The 24,775-nt window shown below is 32.2% G+C and overlaps 1 protein-coding gene across 1 annotated transcript in view; it reads left to right on the forward strand.

The window, feature by feature from the left end:
- The window catches only part of RyR (Ryanodine receptor), a gene marked incomplete at its 5' end in the record, with an annotated part of 97,883 nt that extends 76,688 nt beyond the window's left edge, over window positions 1-21,195 (forward strand). Inside the window, 15 exon segments of the mRNA XM_067045598.1 lie at window positions 159-364; window positions 442-636; window positions 1,510-1,695; window positions 2,905-3,036; window positions 3,122-3,248; window positions 3,336-3,455; window positions 5,944-6,198; window positions 7,596-7,726; window positions 8,568-8,726; window positions 8,863-8,923; window positions 9,068-9,214; window positions 14,440-14,571; window positions 15,540-15,696; window positions 15,949-16,114; window positions 20,690-21,195. Coding sequence (XP_066901699.1) covers window positions 159-364; window positions 442-636; window positions 1,510-1,695; window positions 2,905-3,036; window positions 3,122-3,248; window positions 3,336-3,455; window positions 5,944-6,198; window positions 7,596-7,726; window positions 8,568-8,726; window positions 8,863-8,923; window positions 9,068-9,214; window positions 14,440-14,571; window positions 15,540-15,696; window positions 15,949-16,114; window positions 20,690-20,849 — 2,334 coding nt within the window.
- Window positions 21,196-24,775: the final 3,580 nt, after the last annotated feature.

Here is a 24,775-nt window from a genome sequence, read left to right on the forward strand (position 1 = left end):
ATAAAGGAATTATTTCTCTAAAGTAATAAAAAGACTTGAAGAGATGAAAGATTTTTCCAACTAAATATTTCTTCCTCAGTTTTAAAATCATTGTTATTATCATGTTGTTATAGTTGTAGTTATGAAATATTAATTAAAGCATCTGTTATTTTTTTTAGGAATCAAAACGAGCATTTTTCTATTCAATTGTCACAGAAGGAGGTGACAAAGAAAAGTTGGAAGCTTTTGTTAACTTCTGCGAAGATGCAATTTTTGAGATGACACATGCCAGCGGGCTTATGGCAACAGATGATGCCACTGGTTCTGGAGGTGGAAAACAAAGAGCATCTTCTTATTCTTACATGGAAGATGAAGATGAAGAAAGGTTTTTTACTACTTCATTATTTTACTCCCTCTTTGTTTATTTTTATATTATAATTAATTATTTGGTAATATTTCAAGGAATCCAATTAGACGTGGTTGGCAAGCAACAAAAGATGGAATTTACTATATGTTTTCAATTTTATCTCCTAGCAATATTAAGCATAAAATAATTGAAATGCAACAAATGTCAGTCATTGAACTAATAATTGGTTTTGTTAAACTATTTTTCTACATGTTTTATTACTCAGGATATTCGGTATCAGTTGTACTGAAGTAAGTATAGATATTTTCATTAATGCATAAATTTTAATTTTTAATATCATACAAGTGGTGGTACCTGCTTCATAGATAGTTTTAAGCTCTGAGAAAAAACATAAAACATAATATTTATTTGAACCTATTTCAGTGCAAAAACATGAGAAATAGGTTGCAACTAACAATAGTTGCACAAGGACACATATAGTAATAACCCAGTTTTTTTTAATGCTATTAAACTATTCTTAAAATACAAAGTAACCCATAAAATGTAGTTCAGTCTCATTCCTTATTGAAAATTTCAAGGAACTGTTCCAAGACTTTACTATAACTCATATTCATATTTTTTTATTTTAATGTAAGCATTTATGGTTCTCCTATGTTTAGTATTTTATGTGGAATGGGTGAGGCTTACACTAACCTGTAAATCTGGATGGTAACCCCAGCTTTGGGGGAAAATGGAGATGAGATGTTTTTCAAATGACTAATGACTAATGAACATGCTCTAAATATATACCATTCCTTCAATGTACAATATTAATATAATTCAAAAATCTAACCTTAGAGAAAATCGGATTTCAAAAGAATTTTATTTTATATGAAAACTGTATTTTAAAAAAATAATGTATTAAGTTATGATAACTAAATAACCAAAAATTTTAAAATAACAATTTTCATTTTTTTCACTGTTTTATTGCTTAATGTCTGATTATCAAAAACTAAACTCAATCTTTTATTTTTTGAAAGTCACACCTTGACTGAAAACTGAAAAAATATATTATTCTGATGTAATACACAGTCTACTACCCATAACTTCAAAAAATTATAGATTTGTCTATGAGTTAAATTAATTATTAAGGAAAATGAATATGAACAAAACTTTTCATATAGGTATATTGGTGGTATTATATTTTCATTAATGAGAGGACCGCAAATTGAAGAGCCAGTTGTAGAAATTAAAGAAGAAGAAAAATCTGGACCACTGAGGATAATACCCGCTTTGCCTCCGCCTGAAGATCCTTCTCTACTTCCATCCGATGGGTCGAGAGATATGAAAAAAGAAGACAGTCAGCCACCGTAATTCATTTTCATTTTTTTCTAGTTTAATTTAATTGTAATCTTAAAACTATCATAGCATGATTAAATCATAAGGTAATAATACAATTTTTATTCATTTTATTACAGTTGGTGGTACCCATCATATGATTTTTGTTATGTCACCTCACTTATCCTTAAGCGTTAAGTTTTTGTGCTTGTTCCAATTACATAAAACAGTCCTATGGCCCTGAAAGTTAAAATTGTTGTGGAAAAGATGCTTCATTCTCCACAATTTTCTTCGTATCAGAATTCTTCTTGTAGCTTTTGAAGAATTAAAAACTAATAAAGTTCTGCTTTTCCTTTAATTTTGCTAATATATTAAAATGTGAATTTTTTCATGGCTACCTTTGTCGTGTAGTACTCCTAGATCTAGGAAAATAGAAAAACAATTCTAAATAATAATTTAGTTATTATTTATTTATAATGTAATAGATGCAATTTTTTTTCAATGTATTTATTTGACTGGACTACCTTTCCTCTCCTCTCCTCGATCTTCTTCTGCAACATAGAAATAGAAATTCTTTATATCAGTTTTTCAAGTTTAGAATGTCAAGTAAACTGGTTAGAGAGAAAACTATCCACTCTCAAACCAAAAACGTGATCATGAACATATTTAAATTCATGGGAACAGAGGTTGAGAGTTGTCTATGTTTCCTCTGTTAAGTGAAAAGTTTCCCAGGCTACTGGTGTCTTATAGCACACTTTGAGAAACATTATAAAAGAGGGCTATAAAGTTATTATTTATATTTTAGTTTATTCTACAACTTTTGGTATTTTTCAATATATTTTAAATCAGAAAAAAAAGTGAGATAAACAAAAATGTTAAGTAATTACATTTCATGATAAACTGTTTTTTTTTAGCAGAGCTGAAACAAGGAATGAGCATTTGTGTAATTTGGACATAAGTTATAAGGGCCTTTATTAATTTTATGACTTTAGAGTTACATTTAACAGAAATACATATTTTCCACATTTACAATAACAAATAAAATTTATAATTAGCCAGTAGTCAATTCATGCATGATGTACATTAAAATTCATTCTAGTTTGATTTTCTTCCTTTAAAATTAAGAATTATTTAGTCAAGAGACTCTTCTTGGTTATATCTGAGCTTCATAATTATTTTAGCCTAAGTGACACAATTGTTGGCTCATTCTAATTTTTCTTTTTTTTTTTTATTATTATCAGGCCAAAAGCCATAGAAGGAGCTATACCTATGGATGAAGGAGGTGAAAGGAGTTCAGAGGAACATACAGGAGACCATGCAAAGCCAGAAAATGAAGAACAACCTCCAACACCAACACTTGCTGATATATTGGGGTACCCCAAAATTAATAACTAAAATTTAAAATCCTGTGAATGAGTTTAGAATACTGGCTACAATATTATTTGAATAATTTTCTAGTGGAGAAGCTGCCAGGAAAGAAGCAGCACAAAGAGCAGAAGTTGCTGCTGAACAAGAAGCTGTTATGGCTGCTTTTGAGGCAGAATCCAAACAAGAGAAAGTTTCTGAGCCTTCTGCTGTCTCTCAAGTAAGTAATTTATTAATAATTCGATTTGATCTGTATCAAATATAATTAAGGCATTTTTTAATTTATTTTTTAAACTTAATATTACAGATTGATTTCAACAAATATACTCACCGAGCTGTTAGTTTCCTTGCTCGTAATTTCTATAATCTTAAATATGTTGCATTGGTTTTGGCTTTCTGCATAAACTTTATTTTACTGTTCTACAAGGTATGATCTATTTAGCAATATATTATTATTAGTATTATTTAGTAATAATAATAATGATATTAATAACATTTAATTCACATTAAGATTATCATGATATACATTGGTTTCCAAAAAATCAACCCACTCTAATTCCTTACAATAATTATTTTTTGAGCATTTTAGATTCCTTCCCTTGTAAATCATAAATACATGGAGTAGAAGGTGGAAACTAAGAAAATTTGAAACAAAGGAATTTTTTTTTCATTAACAAGCAAAAATAATTTAATCATAAAACAATTAGAAATAATTATTAACTATGCACTTAAAAGTTTAATTAGTAACATTGCCTCCTTGAGCTTGAATATCTGTGACCAGTTTTTCTGGCATGTCCATTGCTAGAGTGGGTGTTCCTGTCATTATCGAATACGTCTTTTCAGCTCCTGGTCTTCTCTGTACCTTAACACAATTATCTGAGTTGAACAGGTTAATTCTTCACACATCTTACAACATTACATTAGCCCATTCAAAATCAGTCTGATTTCGGTGTAGTTGCACAGAATCCAGGCAGGCTCTTTGACGTACTGGTTTTAACACCAGTCTGGTGTCTACTATACTTTTTCAAATCTCACAAAAATTGGCACTATTATGGTTTAATTACCATGGACAGATGATTCTTTCTCTACTTTAGTCCCTCTATAACTATTCCAAAGCTAGTACAGTTGTCAACAAGTAACCACAGTTTACAGTACAATTTATATAACAAAGTCAAATACAAAATAAAATCTTTTGAGATTAAGAAGAGGAGGATTGAGTGGTTTGTTGAGGACCTTGATTGACTGATGGTGATTCCTGAGGACCTGGATCACCACAAAACTGTGATCAGTAGAGTTTGTTGTCTGAGGATACCCAGAACCTGGCCTTCCCACATACAGTCCAGTTCCTCTAATTATTGATTTATGTTCTTCACCAACAGAACTAAACTGAGAGACTGGTGTCTGGCATGGGTCAAATAAATATGATTAAAAAAATAATCACATAGACATTAGCTTTATTTTAGTAATTATATACGACAAAAACAAATCTCCATAGGGCCAGATCAAGGACTGATCCCTGAGGACATCCTCTCTCTCTTTGGATGCTTCTGTCTCGTAGAAGCTACCTCGTACTTTTACACACTTTTCCAGAGTTGACTACTAACAAGGGCATACAATTTTCTGGATGCTTTTTACTTATTTAGTTACTGGACCAAGCTTGGCCATCAGCCCTTGTAAAAGATAGAGGACATAAGGATGTCCGTTCCAAAGGAAAGGTCCTTTGGTTGAGCCATACTACTGTGAGTGACATGTCTTATAAAAACCAGTTGCTATCTGATTAAAATGGGATTCTGCAGGATCTTCCTTATGAATAGAAGGAGATATATACAACTTGGGGAACTGCTTTTCTAGTCTATTCTGTTTAGTATTTTGTGCTCTTCCTCTGTGACTAGTTCCACTAGAGCGGACCTGAGAAATGTGTTCCCATCATCCCTGGGAAATGTGTTCCCCTATCATCCCTGGGAAATGTGTTCCCCATTGTCCCTATACTTCTTAACTATTGTTCTTTCAAGAAAAAATGTATGAGCCAAGTTAGGATTTGAATAAGGATATCTTCAGCAGTGCTTTAGAGGAAGTTATTGTACTCAAGAGGCTATCTCACTCTCTTACTTCTTTATCTATTCTATCACATTATAAAGTTGTATCATTTCAAAAAGCCTAACATATACTTAGTATTTTTGTTTAAAGACGAATAATACAGTAGTTAGTAAAATTAATAATATGTCCTTATTGTATACTAAAATCTATACTTCTACAACCCATGAAGGGTTAAGGATCCAGTACTTTGTAAGGAAGTACTGTTACTAGACCAAAGGGTGTGCAAGGAGGTTATTTGGTCAGAATCATGCTCAACTGCCAAATTTTTACTCAATTAAGGGTTCCTAATTTATGAGGCTGGGTGGAGACCAGGAGGGCTCCAGAACCTACATGGTTGACTCACGGCTACAGTGCAACAGAAAACAATTTTCTGCCGAGCCGGACTCAAACCACATTATTGTATATAATATCTTTCTAATATCTAACAAATGTTAAACAAATTGAAATAAGTGAAAAATTAATGAAATTCTTCATATGCTAGCATTAATTAATAATTAACAAAATAATAGGAGATTATATTTAAAATTTGATCTATCATTAGTAAGTATTAAAATACAAAAGAACATAAATGTAAGATGAGTCAAGGTAAGTGCATATTTGGGCCAAGTGTACCACATACCATAAATGTGTATTTATCTGAAATTTATTTTGTTGGAACAGTTATCATCTGTTGTAATTTGAAGCAAATCTCTCTTTTTTACTTCAAATTATCATAGACGGTAGTTGTTCCAACAAAACAAATTTGAGAAACATCTCCACTTGTACACTTACTCTGACTTACCTTACATAATATCTATGCTGAAAAATATTTGGTTCAGGTTACAACATTGGGTGAAGAAGATGATGCTGGTAGTGGGGAAGGAAGTATTGAACAGCTAATGGAAGAATTAACTGGAGAAGGTGATGATGTAAGTGGTGGAGGAAGTAGTGGTGGAGAAAGTGCTGAAGATGATCCAATAGAAATGGTTCATGTCGATGAGGATTTCTTTTATATGGCTCATGTTATGCGTTTGGCTGCAGCCCTCCATTCTCTTGTTTCTTTAGCTATGCTGATTGCATATTATCATCTGAAGGTAATATTTGTATTAATAATATATTGATATGTAATTTTTTTTTGGAGTAATATATTTTTTATGATTTATCTTGGCAACATACCTGCCAAGATGTTAAATATTTCTTGCTTATTATTTTTCTTTAAAAACTATTGTTATTATTATTAGTAAGTTTTAAAAAAAATTAATATATCTGATACAAAGTTTCATTTATAAAACAAGACAAATAAATAGCCATTATTTTCTTTAGATAATTGAATAATTTGAAGTTAAAAAACAAAAATGTACTAAATAAAAAATAAGAAGCCAATGAGGTCACAAGCTATGTGCTTATTACTTATAATACATCAATGTTTCGACTTCTATGTGATATTCTCAAGATTCTGACTCTTAAGAATCTTGAGATTGGCTCCTAGAAGTTGAAACATCAATGTATTATAAGTAACAAACGCATAGTTGGTGACATGATTAGCTTTTTATTTTTTATTCTCTAAATATTCTGGCACCTAGATTCAATGATAATTTTTTTTTAATTACTATTTTCAAAATATTTAACTCTTTTTCAGAGATTCGAGATATTATTCAAAGTAAAAAAAGACCTGTGTGTTGCTGTACACTATTTCTCATCACTAACCTAACTAATAATTAAAATAAGTTATTAAATTTGTTTCATAGAATGCTACAAATGGTTAGTTTCTCTACACGCCTGAATCACTCCATAATAACATACATAAAATTTACTAAATGTATAATTATGTACAGTTGTAAAATCCAATAAAGATAAAAAAATTTGTTCCTGACAAAAAACATATATCCTTTGTTGTCTTCCTATTTACTGCACCAAAAGAGGCTCATCATAATTTATCCAATCTTCATTTCCCTTTTTTTTTTCTTCTTTTTTTTTAATTATGACCCCTTTCTTGGACAATTTCTGACATATGGAGGGGTAATTTACTAATAACTAATTTTATACTATATTCATACACATGAAAAATAACTAATTTTATATAACTAACCTATTGTGGGGGGGGGAGTCAATTTTTTTCTTTCTATCCAAAACAAAATATTATGAACTCTTCATTGTTTAATAAACCTCAGTTTGGTTGTACAATTGAATATTTTAATGTTACATGCATTTGTAGTTTACAGGTGCAATGTGTCTAGTGTCTTTAGTCTCAACTTAAGGAAGCATCGGTCATCTTATAACTTTGGCCTTAAACAATTTACAATATTTAAACTCAAGTATTATAAAAAAAGTATTTCGATGATTAAAATGCTTAAATCAGGTTTAATTTCATTTGAACAAAAAAAATTAAATTTTTTAATGTTTTATTGATTTAATTACATCCTTGATGATTTAAAAATATCTGCTATATATCTATTTAACAATTACTGCATACAGAGTAATCTATTTTCAGGTCCCTCTAGCTATTTTCAAGAGAGAAAAAGAAATAGCTCGTCGACTTGAGTTTGATGGTTTATACATCGCTGAGCAACCAGAAGATGATGATATTAAATCACACTGGGATAAATTGGTTATTTGTGCCAAGTAAGCTATGACAGATCTGTTTTTTTAGTTTAATTGGTATTAACCCATTAGTTATAGAAGGAATTGTTTGAGACTTTCCCTCTGACAGTAACCAGAATTTTTTTTATGTCAAATTATGTTCAATATTAAATTTCTCTTAGATTAATTTTTATTAATATATTCTTGTTTGAGAGTGGTTTAGTTTATTTAAAAACAAATTTGATCCTTTTTTTCTCAACTTTATTCTTTTTAAAACCTTCCAACGTTTCGACCCTTAGGTCATTTTCTCTTTTAAAATTCTTAAAAATGCCGGCTAATTGCCTTTGTCCCATCTATAACTTCTTCTATATAACTCTTTCTTCTGAAAGAAAGAAGAGAAGTGGTTAATACAAGTTTTAAATTTAAGAAAGAGTTATATAGAAGAAGTTATAGATGGGACAAAGGCAATTAGCCGGCATTTTTAAGAATTTTAAAAGAGAAAATGACAACAAAGTAAAGGTATCATTGAAAATGACCTGAGGGTCGAAACATTGGAAGGTTTTAAAAACAATAAAGTTGAGAAAAAAGGATCAAATTTGTTTTTAAATAAATTAAATTTCTCGTGAATGGAGAGTTTGATTTAAAAACAGAGTTCACTGTTAGAAGTACACCAATTACAACTCTCCGTCATTGACTGGTGATAATTTTCAACTTTCACTACTGGCATTACCCTTATCTTGTCTCATTGAACTAAGCTGGAATGGAAAGCTAGTTTCATGGCATACATTTGCCAAAAGTGGAATACCAGTATGGCATATATGTATGCCATCCACAATAAATGGATTAAAGAAAAATAAAACTAACTAAACCAAATATTTTTCAGATCATTTCCTGTTAATTACTGGGATAAATTTGTGAAGAAAAAGGTTCGACAGAAATACAGTGAAACATATGATTTTGATTCAATTAGTAATCTTCTAGGTATGGAAAAAACATCTTTCAGTTCCCAAGATACAGAAGAAGGATCAGGACTTATTCATTTGTGAGTAATCATAATTTTTTGTTAATTTTAATTTTGCTTATTTTCAATAAATTTGAAAAAAAAAAAAATCTCTACTTGTCTAATGAATAACTAGAATAATGACATAAACCAAAAAAATGTTTTTCTGTTCTTATAGCATTTTGAACATTGATTGGAGGTATCAGCTTTGGAAAGCAGGTGTCACAATCACAGATAATGTATTGTATCTAACCTGATCAACTTCTCATTATAATCTACCTATAATACAGATAATGTATTGTATCTACCAATGATTCGAATCTTTTTTTTTTTGTATAACTTAAATTATAATTTTTTGTCTATTGATTTTTTTTTTTTTTTAGGCATTCTTGTACAGTTTATTGTACTTTATTTTTTCAATTTTGGGAAACTTCAACAACTTTTTCTTTGCTGCTCATTTACTTGATGTTGCAGTTGGTTTCAAAACTTTACGAACGATCTTACAATCAGTAACACACAATGGAAAGCAGGTATATTTTTTTGGTATCAATGGGCTATTAATTATTGCTGTCAACTTTTTTTTGCCTACAATAAATTTTATTTCATTTGTAAGTGTCATTACACTGCTACTTACTTAGTTAATATCATATCAAATCCTAATTTAAGACTGATGTTATAATTACTGCTGAGATCATAGGAGCGTCAAATACATATATAAAATGTTATAGATTATGGATGTCTATCAGTCACTCGACAATCCAAAAATGCTCATGGATAACTAGTTGGATTTTGATCTTGATATTCCACATGATAGTCTTGTTCTACAAACTATAAAATGTCCTTGTCCTCCTTACACCTACAATAATTCTTTGACTCCTTTCTTTACAAATTGTTATTCTTACCTTTCATGAATTTTTTGCTGAGTCTTTCTTTGAACCAATAAGAACTTAAACAAGTTTTTGTTGTTGGTTGGGGCTTTCATGGTGTAAAACCTTGAGGTCATCAACGCCCACGTTTCGCACTTTATAATTCTATTTCAAGATTAGTATTTTATTTGAGTCAGATATTTATTTGAGTATTCCCGGGTATTTTACTTCCCCGGTTCCCGCCATATTTGGTGAGAATCCCCCTATCCGCCACCCGGTGAGACTCCAAACTTATGGAAGAAAATACTGAGGGAGGACTCAATTCAGAAGTGGAATGGACGGTGGGTAGCAAGCCAGAAGGGCGCTACTTTGAGAAAATTCTTCCCTACCGTCCTTTCTAGATTAAAGGCTAAATGGGTCATCCCAGACTATTGGGTCTCACAGATCCTAACAGGACACATGGGGTTTCGGGGAAAGCTGCAGAGCTTTGGAAAGAACATCGACCCCCGGTGCCCCATGTGCGGAGTTCCTGAAACAGCAGAACACGTAATAGTAGATTGATCCGCCATGGAAAGACACCGAGCCAGGATATTGAAAAAGACCGGGATTTTCGCCCTCGCCAAATCGGACTTTCCCTGTTTGATGGAAGAAGAGAATTATCGAGAGGGCTGGACCAGCCTGATAACTGCAGCAGATGAAGAACGGATGCGCACCAGAATGACCTACCGAACGGATGCAGTGAACAAGGCACAGCTCCATCAGTAAGGCGCTAAACCTAGTGCTGGGCTGCACCACAGTAAAGAATTGGTGACCTTTGGGAACAGTGGCATGCACAAACCCCAGCGCCCAGTACCCCACTGCTTCCGCACCCCGTATGCCAGAAATCGCGAGGGAGAGGGATATAAATAAAAAAAAAAAAAATGATACAATCGAATGCTTTTTTAAGATCAAAAAATATCGTGACTGAGTGTTGAGCATTAATAAATAAATATTGGGTTTCAGTCTCCAATGTAACCAGATGGTCTAGTGTGGATTGACCTTTGCAGAATCCAGATTGGAAATATTGTAAAAAATTATTGCTCTCTATCATTCACATTAATCTTTTATTGACCATACATTCTATTATTTTACTGACACAGCTTGTGATGAATATGGATCGGTAGCTGGTTTCCATCCGCTTGTCCTTTCCATTTTGTAAAATTGGGATTATTATTGATTCCCGCCAGGTACTTGCGAATTTCTCAGTGAACCAGACATAATTGTAGTAGTCAAGCAGCCATATTAGCATGTTATTTGGGAGTTTTTTTATCATGTCATAGTGGATTTGATCAGGTCCGGGTGTAGAGTCTTTTCCATGACTCCACCTTACTTTGTTTGAATGTATTTCTACATATAGCCTGGTGTTTTTTATATTCAATAAAGTTTTCCGACGTCATACATTTGGTGAATTTTTTACATGCCTTACGACGTTCTTTAAACCATAACCTTCTTACATCTATCATTAAACCAAGGGACAAGCGGTCTTCTTGGGGATCCTGAAGTCATTGGTATTGATGCCTTTACAGCTTTTTTAATGTTGTTAGTAAGGGCTTTACAACCTCTATTTGTGTCCATATCTGATGGTTGAATTTGTGGTGGTGAGGCAAGGGTCCAATTAGCTCTTTTTAGCACCCATTTCAGCTTGGTATGTATACGATCCATGATTTTAAATTTTATATGAAGTGGGAAATGGTCACTGCTGTACAAATCAGTAAGAACTGTCTAATCCATGGAACTATACAACGTTGGACTATAGAGAGTAAGATCCAGTGCTGAACAAGTTTCATAGCTGGAGCTAATGAAAGTATGTTCCCCTGTGTTAAGCAGGAGAAGATTAGTATAGTCTATGAATTTTTCTGTTATTTTTACCTCGCATATTAAGGTTTTGAGAACCCCACCACTGCGAATGTGCATTCATGTCCCCCATAAAAAGCACTGATTGTGGTAGTTCATTAAATATGTCTATGAGGTGTTGGAGATATAGGTTACATACTGAGAATGTAAAATTCATATGGATTTTAACTGCTTGGAGATGAATTTTTATTTGGATCAGTTCGGAATAAACTGATTGGTTTACAGCAAGAAGTACTCCATGATAGCCATTTGTATATGGCCCATCTTTCCTACATATTTTAAAGTTTTTAAATTTCTTTCATCATGATTTGAAAGATTGGTTTCCTGCAAGGCTATACAAAACGGACTTATATCTCTAATCAGAATCTTAAGATCATTAAAGTGAGTTTTTAGTCCGTTGAAGTTCCATTGTAATAATGACATAAAAATAAAATAAAGGAGAAAAAAAAATTACTTTACATGAATAAATAGAGAAAATTTTTAGAAATTAATGAAGTAGACATTAATGGTGATTGGAAATTGATTTAGTTCAGAATATTTTACACAAATAAAAATTTAAAAAATAAATAAAACAATAATAATAAAAATTATATAGAAATTTTGAAATAAATATATAATCAGTTTAAAACAGAAAATGTGAAAGTAAATATCGACTTTACTTTACTTATTAATTGTGTTTTACTTCTTGTTCTTCTTTCTTTAACTTTCGTCCATTCTCTTTGTGACTTATCTTTACTATCATGGAGAACAGAGATTTCATTTGTAAAGGATATTTCCGAAGAGGTAGACATCAGAAAATCTGGAGGAGGTTCAGTCTACTCAGTCTTGTTCTATTTTCGGGTGGAGGGCCGTGATTTTTCATGGACTTTTTCAGAAAAGGTTTATGTAATACTGGAAACAGAATGAGAGGGAAGAGAGGGAATCATGGGAGAAGGAGGAGAGGGTATAGTTGGAGAGGTCGGGTTATGGTGAGGGGCTCATAGACAACAGTTGGACTGCGCTGACTGGCCTCTGACGACTTCTTATTAATAAGATTATTTCTGTCTTGTTCTTCTGTTTGTAAGCTAACACTAACAGTTTTTTTATTTTTAACAATATTAAAGTTAGTTGTGTGGGTAATGGGTATATTAATTCATATTTTTTCTTAGCTGCTATATAAGTTATTTTTTTGTTCTCCTGTATGGTCTTAATTTCTTTTTCCTTAATAAACATTGGAATCATTTTTGTAAAAGACTCATGTTCACCGGGACAATTTACACATTTTAAAGGTTTTTCGCACTGTATTCCTTCATGTCTATTTCCGTGCAGTAATGACAAAGTGGATGTTTTTTACATGTCACTTTTGTGTGTCCAAATCGCATACTGAAGGTACACCTAATCAGGCTTCTAATATATTGTTTTACTGAAATATTATAAAATCCTATTTTAATTTCGTGTGGAATAGTGGGGTTATTAAACGCTATAAGGTAATTGTTACTATTATGTTTTTCGTTATTTTTAAAGTATGTTAATCTTTTAATCTCTTCTACATGTTGTGCATTTAATTCTTCTTTTATTTCATCTAGTGTACACCAATTTAAATGGGGACACCATATGACACCTTGGCTCTGGTTTAACTTACCATGCGGCTCTACTTTAATCAGGATTTTATTTAACATTGTTCCACATCTTAGTTGTCCGATTGTATATCTGTAAAAACTTCGATTAGGAGGGTTCCATCTTTTAATTTTTTAGCAAATTTCACCGATAAATGCGTCCTCACTACTCAAAGTATTAACACTGACTGAACAATTTCTTGTTTTTCCTTTATGATAAGACACTTGTTAGACCTTCTCCGATATATTTTCTAAACCATACTGAAACAAATATCACTTTTGAAACATAAATTCTATAAATATGGTATGCAATTCACAATTCATTCATTAGATGATAAGAAAGAACTATAAAAATATTAAAAAACTTAAATTCATAGTAATTGATTCCTTTTCAATCATTCTCCTTAAAACAATATAAGTTTTCAAAATATTTTTGGAAATATCAATTTTACACAACATGGAGAAAAAAGTAATTAAAATTACTGAGAGAACTAGCTGGAATTCATTGTTTTTATGGAAATTTCAGAAAGGCTTGGGCATATAAAATTCATACAAATCATCAGCATATATGAGTTATCAAATATCAGGATTCTGCTGTCACAGTTTTCTTGTAATTTTTATAGCTTTATTTGATTTTAAAGCTGTTCATTTCAGCTTGCTATGATTACTCAAGAGATACAACAGTCTATCCAGATATCCTTTTAAACATTTTTGTGCTTTTAATTAATTTGTGGTGAACAAAGTTATTTCATATCTATGTTTTATATGTACCTACTAAATAAAAGTTAAAATACTAAGAGGATTTAGTTACATGACAAATGATTGGTGTGGGCAGATGATAAAATAGTGAATTAAAAGAAGGGTACAGAAATTAGTTGTATCAGGAACACTTCGTAGTTATGTACCAATGCCAATCTGAATCTTGTCTCAATCACCAAGATCACATTTTGATACCTTATGGGTCACTAGCTGGTATCCAATATTTTTATGAGGTCAAGACTCGACACCTTATTAATGAAAATTACACACATAGGTATGATACAACTTTTCAATACGAAACCATATCTTTAATTGGTCCAAAGTTTTGTGATACAGAAGTTAAGAGATTGTAGATAATTTATTCACATGCCCTCTTACTTTTTATACTGCTGATATTAAAAACTTCCAACTCAATAGGATATGTTTTGAGAGGTGATAAATATGTAGTAAAATAATATAGTTCTTATATTTTTATTAAAAATAAATTTCAACTTCAAATAGGCAGTCTTCTTATCCAGAGGTGACATGAAAAGAAAGTTTGATAGGTTATATGACTTCCAGGAGTTATTTAGTTAGTTTAATTAATTGTTAATCAAATACTAAAATTACTTTCTTAATTTTTATTTTTATATATTTTTTAAGCTTGTGTTGACTGTAATGCTGCTAACCATTATAGTATACATCTACACTGTCATTGCTTTCAATTTCTTCCGGAAGTTTTATGTCCAAGAAGAAGATGAAGAAGTGGATAAAAAATGCCATGATATGTTAACTGTAAGTATCTAATTATATATCTGTATATATATTTTTTTTTTTTTTGAAATTTCATTAGGAACAAGGAATAACGATTATAAGTTTTGTTCCTCCTAAAATATAACAGTTTAACATAAGATAACAAAGCCATAATACAATCAGGAAAGATTGTGCGATCTCAGCTTTTCTGATTCAAATCGGAAGTATCTATTTTTCCTTTCCTTCTCCTTTAATTATTCATAAATTATTTAATATTTTGTACTTATCCATTATTTAATATTGCTTTAATTATGTTAACTATTTTTAAATAAACAAAATTAAGCCAATTGAGAATGAGCCCTATATGACATTAAAGATCATTCAATTGATTATTGATATGTTGACCTAAATCCAAATCATTTGAGCTGTTTCCATTAAAATCAAAAAAATTTGAAAAATCAATTCCATATGGCACTTTCACATCCCTGACACGTACTCACCTTAAATATATAATTTTAGTTTCATGCAGCTTTTAATTTTTGAGCTAGACTATTCAAACTCTGACAAATTTGCAAGACTTGGTTACTTTGACTCAGGGTACTTCAAAACATGTATATCCATAAAAAATGCGTATTAAAAATTTTTCACAATCTCAATACTTTACTATATATTTCATATATACATATGTGAAAGTAAAAAGTGTATATATTTTATTCGAAAAATAAAAATAAAATAATGCATGTTCCTCTGAAATTGCCATATTTCAGATTTATAGGGATAAGTGTTTTTGATTTGTTTGTTTTTTAGTTGTTTGTTTTTGTAGACTGATGTTCACAAAACCACTATTCTTTTATTTTACATGATCATATTATCTAATGTAAATGTTAGTTATTCATTGTTCATAATTCAAGGGATTTTGGAGGTTATTGAGAAAATCTTGGGTTATTCTAAAATATTTTTCAATATTAAAATACATATTCTTTGTTCAGCACTTGTTTATTTTTTTACAGTGTTTTGTATTCCACCTTTACAAAGGAGTTAGAGCTGGTGGTGGTATTGGTGATGAAATTGAACCTCCTGATGGTGATGATTATGAAGTTTACAGGATAATGTTTGATATTACATTTTTCTTTTTTGTTATTGTCATCTTGCTTGCTATCATTCAAGGTATATTCACCCATTTCAGAAGTAGAATTTAATAAAGTGAAACAAAATATGAACCTATTTAAGCAACAAAATATCATTTTTAATTTTTACTTTATTATTTTCATTTATTTATGTACATCCAATTGCCAATTTAATATTACATTATTTAAAACCATACCTAAATGTACAATTTGTATTTTAGTTATTTAAATTTGAAATTTTTAATCCTGGACATTAATTACATTAAATATTTTTTCATCCCTATTATTTCAGGTTTGATCATTGATGCTTTTGGTGAATTGAGAGATCAGTTAGAAAGTGTAAAAGAAGATATGGAATCTAACTGCTTCATTTGTGGTATAGGAAAAGATTATTTTGACAAAGTTCCTCATGGTTTTGATACTCATGTCCAACAAGAACACAACTTAGCTAATTACATGTATGTCAATAATGGTTATTTTATATTTTTCATATTAGATTAATACCTAACTGGATACTTCATAATGAGATATCTCAAGGGAGAGAGGAAAGCTCTCATAAATCTCATTCATGGGGTGGCTACACTATCGTTCTCTTATCTGCTTTGGGGACTAGACTGGGCATAGGTTACCCTGTATTAAGGAATAAAACCACCAGTTCTCACTATAAATAAGGGGAAGGACAAATTTTACATTTGTGATTGACCCTGATCAGATGTATATTATTTCATAAGTCCCAATTCCTTTGCTTTCAGGATTTTCCCCCACTCCAGCCAAACTTCAAAAATACAGGCCTTTACTATATCACTCATAAGTTAGGAGTAGTGCTTATAGGAAGTTAAATTTTATTTTGGAGAAGGCCTTGATGCCGCTACTCATTCATATGCTGTGTTACTAATGTCAAAAAAGTTTATAGGAATGAGATACTGGTACTAGAAATGGGGTGGGTACAAGTCCGGCAAGTGGGCCTATTGGTCCTTTTTGCCATCCTCAAGACAAACCAATGAAATGGCTCTTTTATGTATCTTATTCCTCTATATCAAATCTTTTTGACTTTCTAATAAAATTCAAAAGGGACTTTCATTCTATAGAGGAAACCTCATTTCCTGTGATTCTATCAGTGCCTAAAAGCTTGTATCTTAGTGACGCATACCTACCACAGTCTACTATGTAATGTAAGGCAGTCTCTGGGGCCTGTTTGCATAAGCAGCAGGTTTCATCATGGACTACTCCACATATCTTAAGATGTCTTTTAAGTCTGCAATGACCTGTAAGAACTCCTATTAATAATCAGAGTTTGTTTCTGTTTAGGCTTAGCAGCCACTTAGTTCTAGAAGTAGAGGGTTTAGTTATTAAAATCTTGACCTGTCTCAGCCCTATGCAGTCCCTCCACTCCTTACCTGCTATCTTCTATGTCCAATCAAGAACTACTTTTCTCCTATGCCTTTTAGAGATGCCTAGGAATGATTCTGGTCCTATAGGAGGGTGCTCAGCCCCGATTCTAGCAAGCTGATCAGCTTTTTCATTACCTGTGATTCCCTTGTGTCCTGGGACCCACACAAGCTAAAGCTTCTTTAAGCACACTAATGATTCTAAGGCTTGTTTACACTCTCTTACCAATTTAGAGGTGACCCTAGGTGACTCCAAGGCTTGAAGGGCAGACAGACTATCTGAAAAGATGGTGATGCCAGTCCTTTCACAGCTAGTGACTTCAGGACATAAAGCTGCTGACAAGACGGCAAACACTTCTGCCTGAAAGACAGCCGAGTGCTTGCCTAGTGAGAAGCTTAGTTCTATGCCTAATTCTTCTATGTAAACCCTGCCCCCATTAGTCCTGTCAAATCCATTCTCGATCCATCAGTGAAACAGGGCAGATAATCTCCTGGGGTTTCCACTAAACCCTGTACCCAATCCTCTTACTTTGGGTGTAGGTAACTAATCTTGGTGTCTAGAGCGGCTGTTTTATCTAGAAGTGGTGAGCGGTATTGTAGTATTGATAGCTCGCTTTCCATCACTTTAGCTATTGTCACGTGACCAGTAGCTTCTCCTGTCTCTGTCCACTGTCTATTTTCTTTCATTCTTAGATAGGCTAATACCACTTCCCCTTTAATCAATAAGTGGAGTGGTATTAGGGAAAGCAGGACTTCTAATGCCTTAGTAGGTGTGGGTAGGGCATTAGTTCCATGATGGTACTCACAGACTTTCCACAAATGAGGATCAATCCATTGTCAGCTAAAGCATGAATATCCCAGCATCCTCAAGTCTTCTCAATAGGCTCTCCATAACTAGGTACTACATCAACGGTGAGATGCAACTCCCCCGAGGGCATCCAGTTACTGCCAGCGCCTGTAGCCTAGTACTATCTTCCAAAACAACAATTATTCTATTATTAAGAACAAATCTTACCCATCTGATAATCGCACTCAGGGAAGAAATGTCTAATAAGGCTTTACAGACTGCCTCAGGCCTTGTTTTGTCTTCTACATCGAATAAGAGTCCTAAAGCAGACTCCTTATATAATAAGGTCTTTTCAATCCTCCCTACCAAGGAGTGCAGTGCAGTCTCAGTAGATTTTCTCTGGAGGAATGAGATATAGGTAAGAATAAGAATTAAGATAAGCTAGGAGAGGATTTTAGAAATACTACTAGTCTTTTGGCATTACCATAATGCTGCAGGAAATCAGTTGCCAAACATTGTTAAGGAAAAGGTTTTACTAATCTCCTCACTTAGTGAGTAGAATTAACTTCATATGACAAACTGGAATTCGAGACATGAAAGTGTCTACGAATATGGCAGAACTAGAAGGGTCTTAAGACCTAATCCTAATACAAAAGGTTTTGTTTCAGATTTAATACTGTATCTATTTTTGTATAGCAATTTGTGAGACCCCATGTGAACACTCCTGTTTTGGCTATAGATCAGGATTTAAATGATTTATTAAGCGTTAAGTTCCCAACATTCAAAGAAGAAATATATGGCATTTATTCATTAAGCTCCTGATTTAAAGGGCATATCAAAATATTTATAACTAAACACTGCTCACTAAATTTCACTTTTCTGCCAACAAACTTCTCAACAGCTGGAACTTCTCCATGTACTTTAATAGAAACCAGAAAAAAAATAAACTGTTCATTGAATGTTCTCTTCTTAGTTCATCTATCTTGACCATCCTACCAATATCATGGGGCATTTCTGGCACTCCTCTATTCATATTCATATTCACATATTTGTCCTCATATTCCCCAACCAAGATTTTCCTCTTCTTTTAACAATAAAATGACCATTATTTCCAAACACATGATGTTATTTTTAAGTGAATTTTTTAATCACATAAAAAGGAGGAGGATAATGGGAAAAAATGAGAAAAGTCCGTCATGAGAAAGTAATCAAAAGTGCTCCATTACACTGAAGCTATCAACAGACATGATCATGGTCTTGCATCAGTTCAACCAAAGTGATAAGAAACTGTCAATCAACATGTTGAGAACACCGATCAGATACATTGGTGACCTCAAGAATGTTTGCTGAAGCTTATTTGCTTGAGCACAAAAATCACAATAATGTAGATACTTATGATACATAAAGAAGGAATCAAATGATAGTGAAATAATTTTCTTGAAAAAGAAGATTTAAGTGAAGTAATCAATAAATCATTGGTGTTCCCAAAGAGGGGCAGGCAGAGGCATGTGAAATAATAATTTGGTCAATTGGCCGAGGCATTTAGACCCTGACATAAACTATGATGTAGTCTGCTATAATTTATTTTTGTCTTTCATCTTTACTACCGGATTGATGCACTGGGACACAATGATGGATATTGACTTTAGTGGTCGGATGCACAACACGCTAGCAAATCTAGGATAATGATGATAAGACAGTCATCACAGTTACCTCAAACACAGAAAAATGAGTTCTTAAAGAGCACTCACCACAGCATTTGTGCAGACATCAGCTAGCAACATTCTTAGACTTTTTCATGCTTTCAACCTGTACATTTCTGTCAACTGTTCTACAGTTTCAATTACTACAAGAGCTTAGCATACACCAATGCTCAGCAGAAACCTCCTGGATGGACCCAAAGAAATACACTATTAGAATGCCTCTTGATTTCAATGGGTTACTAGGAGAGAATAAGTACCATGCTTGTGGATTAGGCATCCTGGTGAAATAATATTCTGAGAAAGATTAACTCCCAGGAATATTCTGAGAAAGATTAACTCCCAGGGAGGTCCAACCTTCAGATGATCCAAACCAAAAGAGTGAAAAATGAGGAAGCTTCCCAGGAATGTCTAGTTTATGACAATCTTGAACAAAGGGTGACACTTGATTCCTTATACCCATTAAAATTGTTCCAATAATAGAGACACATATCGATTGAAGCACCATCACTGTGGGTTTCCTGTAATGACTTATATAGCTTATTTTCCTGATGATTATTTTCTCTCCTGTTGTCTCCTGCATTTATTAGAAATATCATGATTACAGAAAAATTATGAAAATTTGAAAATGCTCGAACCTATCTGCTCAACACTGCATTAGTAGAGCTGATGGAGCCAAACGAAGTTTCATTTTGAATATATATCACACCCACTTTACACTCTTACACCCATTTTTTTTAATATATATATAATGTCTTATAATAAAAGTTAGATATCTTGCTTATGTTATTCCAACAATATTAAGAACGAAAAGACATTCAAGGCATAACTAAACTATTTATTAAATAAGGGGGATATTGCAATATGCATTATTTAATGTTTACTTTCATTTGCTTTCTAGGTTGCGTTTATGGTTAGGGCAATTATCCTTTCCTTTTCAACTTGTTTGTACCACATTGAAGGATTACAATATGTACAAAACTGGCATATAGTAAATACTACATCTGTCCTGTCCATTAATTTTATTGTCCTCTCCCTCCCTGAACTATAATAATTTAGAAAAAAAATACATTTAATCAATGACATTGTTAATTAAGTAATTAGAAATTCTAACTTTAATTTTACAATTTTATAGATATAATTTATAAACTGTTTTAGGTTCTTTCTTATGCATCTGATTAACAAACCGGATACTGAATACACTGGTCAAGAAACCTATGTATGGAACATGTATCAGCAACGTTGTTGGGACTTCTTCCCTGTTGGTGACTGCTTCCGCAAACAGTATGAAGATGAACTGGGAGGAGGTGGTGGTTAATAACTTTGTATGGTGGCTAAATTAATTTATTTTTTGAAACAGAATAAATGCTGCAAAACATTCAGCATCCTTCAATTTTATAGACATCTAAACAAAATTTAACAACAATACCTTTTATGATATTGTAAATTTTTCCAATGAAGGAATAGCACTGTCATGTTATGGACCAGTCGAGTTTCTACTTGTTTAGCATAACTTATGCTAACTTTATTACTGAAAAATCTTTCCCCTTTATCAGAAGAAATTGTAAAATAAATGTAAATGGTGTGGCCTTAAATATAATGTAAAGAATCTATTTAATGTATATTTCTCTTCTTTTTTTTTACAATAAATAAAATAAAAAGTAGTGTATTTTTTTCTGTAATAACCAAAAAGTTCTTATTACAAAATTGTATACAGTATTACAAAAGAACTTTCATACTTTATGAATATAATCGTAACTACTTTGAATAAAGTTTCACGATGGTTAAGTTGGTTACCAATAGTAACCAATTCAGAGAAAATTCAGTTGGGTGAAGTCCTTGAATAAATAAAATCATCTCTTCAAAAGTGTACCTATTTATTCGCAACTAACATTCTCATTCCTCCAAAATCTTCTCACAGAAGCATCCAGACAAACATACCAAGAACTACCTTTCTTCCTCATTTTTTTATTTTTATTTTGAGGCAGCAAATATCTTGGAGAATGAACATGACAAGTATTGATAAATAGTTAATTTAAGCAGTTTGTAAAGTCTAAATGAACCAGAGACACATAATGATACCGATGATAGGGGCCTTGACATAAGCCCCCACACAACTTGGTTTCTACTTCAGCCATATTCTATCAACTGCAGCCATTCTAGTTAAAATGAACCAAATAGACCTATTTAAGATTTTTATATTGATTCAGATGGTCTTGACCTTGACAGTAAGATGGGGGCTGCTCCTGTGAATCAATTTAAGTCTAGAATAGGAATTTCAATTTCAATCCTCTGAGTTGATAAAGACAAATTGGACCTGGTCCAGAAAAGCACATGATCTTGGCTTTAAAAGTATGTTGGGGATTGGAACCTGCTACCTGCTTCAACTGAGGTTGGGGGCTACTCCAGTCTGTATGGATACAAAATGAAAAGCAGAAACCTGGAATGATTCACTTCTCCAACAGGTGATTCAACCACTTGTGCTCTGACTGACTAACTTACATTGTAATCAGTTCCTGAATTTCTAAATTTTTAAAAGTATCGTAATATTTCGGAACTCTTGCTGTTTCAAAGAAAAAAAAAATAAGACAAAGGAGGGTATGTGGAGTTACTGTGTGTAGTTAATACTTGCTCCAATTTGAGAAGTGAGGTACTCAACATCAAAAGGCCTTGACAATGCATTTTCAATTATGATAGGTCAGCTGGACAGGAAGTGAATTGACCCGAATATTAAATAATAAGAACTCCACTCAAAAATATTCTACCATCCATTCTCTCTGATCAATTCTAGCATGAAAATTTTTATATTGAAATAAGAGTGTAGAAGCTTAACAATGCCGACAGTGCCAGTCTAATTGAGTAAGAACCTGTTATATCATTCTCTTCAACTACTTATAATAAAGGCTTAGTGAACTGGAAGTCATACATATGTCCAATGATGGCTGTCTGAACCCAAACCTACTAAATCAGCTTTGATGCAATCCTACCACCTGCATTTGGGTCTATCCCCTCAGATGTTTACCCTTAGTACAGTGTCTTTAAATATTTTCGGGATTCTTCTTACTAATATCTACAACCTTACATGCCCATCTAATTAGTCATAATGCAATAACCTGAATTATATTTACCTAAATTCAGCAGTAGCCTTCTAAATTCTCCCTTTAATTCATCCTTTTTTGGTCCGAATATTTAACATAATACTTTATTTTCAGAATATTTAAGGCGCTGTTCTTCACTTGGTGTAACAGGCCACATTTCGCATCCCTTATTGAAAGTAGGGTAGATACTTAAACCTGCTCAAATGTTTTTCCTCCTATATCTACATTACCGAAACGGCCACTGTTTCTACTGCTAACGATGTACTTTGTTTAATCTGTATTTATTTCGAGATCTAGCTCCTTACTAGATTTTATCAACGCAGTTGTATTTAGTTCTATAAATTTCTCGTGCTCACCCAATAATACCAAACCATCATCATACCAAGCACTAGTATTTTACCACCTAAAGTTAAACTCTGTTTGGTATCCATAACATTTCTAATAACATATTTTAGTACAAGATTAAATAAGACAGATGATAAAGAATCACGGTGTTTTAAACCCGATCGAACTTCAATATTCTCAGAATAATGATTACATATTCGAACTTAATTAAACGTTTTGGTCATGCACACCTATCCTAGATTTACTAATTTCTTTGTATTCCCTGTCCAATCAAAATATTATACAACTTCTGGTGGTCAATAGAATCGTAAATCTTTTTGTAATGCACGTATAGATGATTCACTACCCCGTTCGGTTCAAACTATTCCTGTAATATTTAACGTAATGAAATCAATCGGTGAACGATTTCGCCTAAAACCACATTGGTATTCTGCGATAATATCTTCAGCATATTCCGTGATTCGACTTGATAAGATTAGCATTATCTTCTATTACAATATAAAAATTTTCCTGCTAGAATTGACTTAGTAAATGGGTATTCTATTCTAATTATCAATTATTATTATTCTGGAACTAATATTTTCTGCCTCCAGCAATAAGAGGAAACGCATGATAAGTTTTAATACAATTTTAATGCATAACTTTATTTCCATAAATTTCACTTCTGTCGCCCAGTCCAAAGTCTGACATAATTATTTTTTTTATTAAGTTCTTCTCACCCTGTTTATAATATACATTTTAAAAAAATTCATTTTGTTCAATCAAATTTCATTTTTGTTGTCTCAAGACCCCCAGTTATCACTAAAATCGTCTGATACTTTCTACTTGTGAATATTCAGAACGGAATATCATGGAACGAAAGTAATAAATATGTATGAAAAACTTTTCAACAAAACTGCTTTATGCCACCTACTGTCTCTGTTAAGCTTTCAAGGTGAATGATTAATTTTCAGACGAGTTTAATTATGATTCTCAATACCGCATTGCAGTCGATCTTTTGAAATATTTATTTTTTTTAATTTCCACCGCCGATTTACTGTTAGTTATATCTAGCCTTAGATGGAATGACTAATGTTTCGAAAGCTCACTAATACGACCAATATCTGCCCAGATCCTTATTAGAAACAAGGTAAGGATTTATGTGATATATTAATATTTCTGCATTGAGAGTTATTTGACATTATGAATATATATCGTTGGATCCATGGCCTGAGATTCCCTTATAAGAAAAATATTGCTAACATTTAAACTTTTGAAAAATATATTTTTTAATTCTTAATGGATTTTGTTACTCCTCATTAAACGAATTCATTTGATAACTGAAAATCAATCTTTTTCTTTTACAACTACAATAAAGCAAAAAATAACTTTTCTTCCTTACAACGCACTTAAAACAGGGTATTTTTTCTTTAGTGCTTAGTTACATATCCTTTAGGTTGTGGACAGTATTAATTGTTCAAAGATTTTCTTTGAAAACTTCTTAAAGGTTGGAGAAGTAGCATACTCTAATCTCGTTCAAAGGGAAATTTCTTCAAAAAGAGGAGAATCGGGCACGCCAACCATTGCCTAGGTTTACGTAAACGAAAATTAGAACTTTCATTTATATAATTATCTGTAAAATGCTAATATAATTAACTGTTTTAATCCCAAATAAAAACCTGAATATAAAATGTAGTCAATGTTATTTTCAATAATTTAATGCATTAACAATTAAAATCCGTTAAGCTGTTCTCAAGAAATTCGCGCACGAGGTCAAAGTCACTGTTATTTAAATAGACAGAAGACAATTCAGCCCGATAAA

The sequence above is a fragment of the Halyomorpha halys genome, unplaced genomic scaffold, assembly GCF_000696795.3.
Source record: "Halyomorpha halys isolate HHAL.00 unplaced genomic scaffold, Hhal_1.1 Scaffold98.1, whole genome shotgun sequence".
NCBI classification, from domain to species: domain Eukaryota; kingdom Metazoa; phylum Arthropoda; class Insecta; order Hemiptera; family Pentatomidae; genus Halyomorpha; species Halyomorpha halys.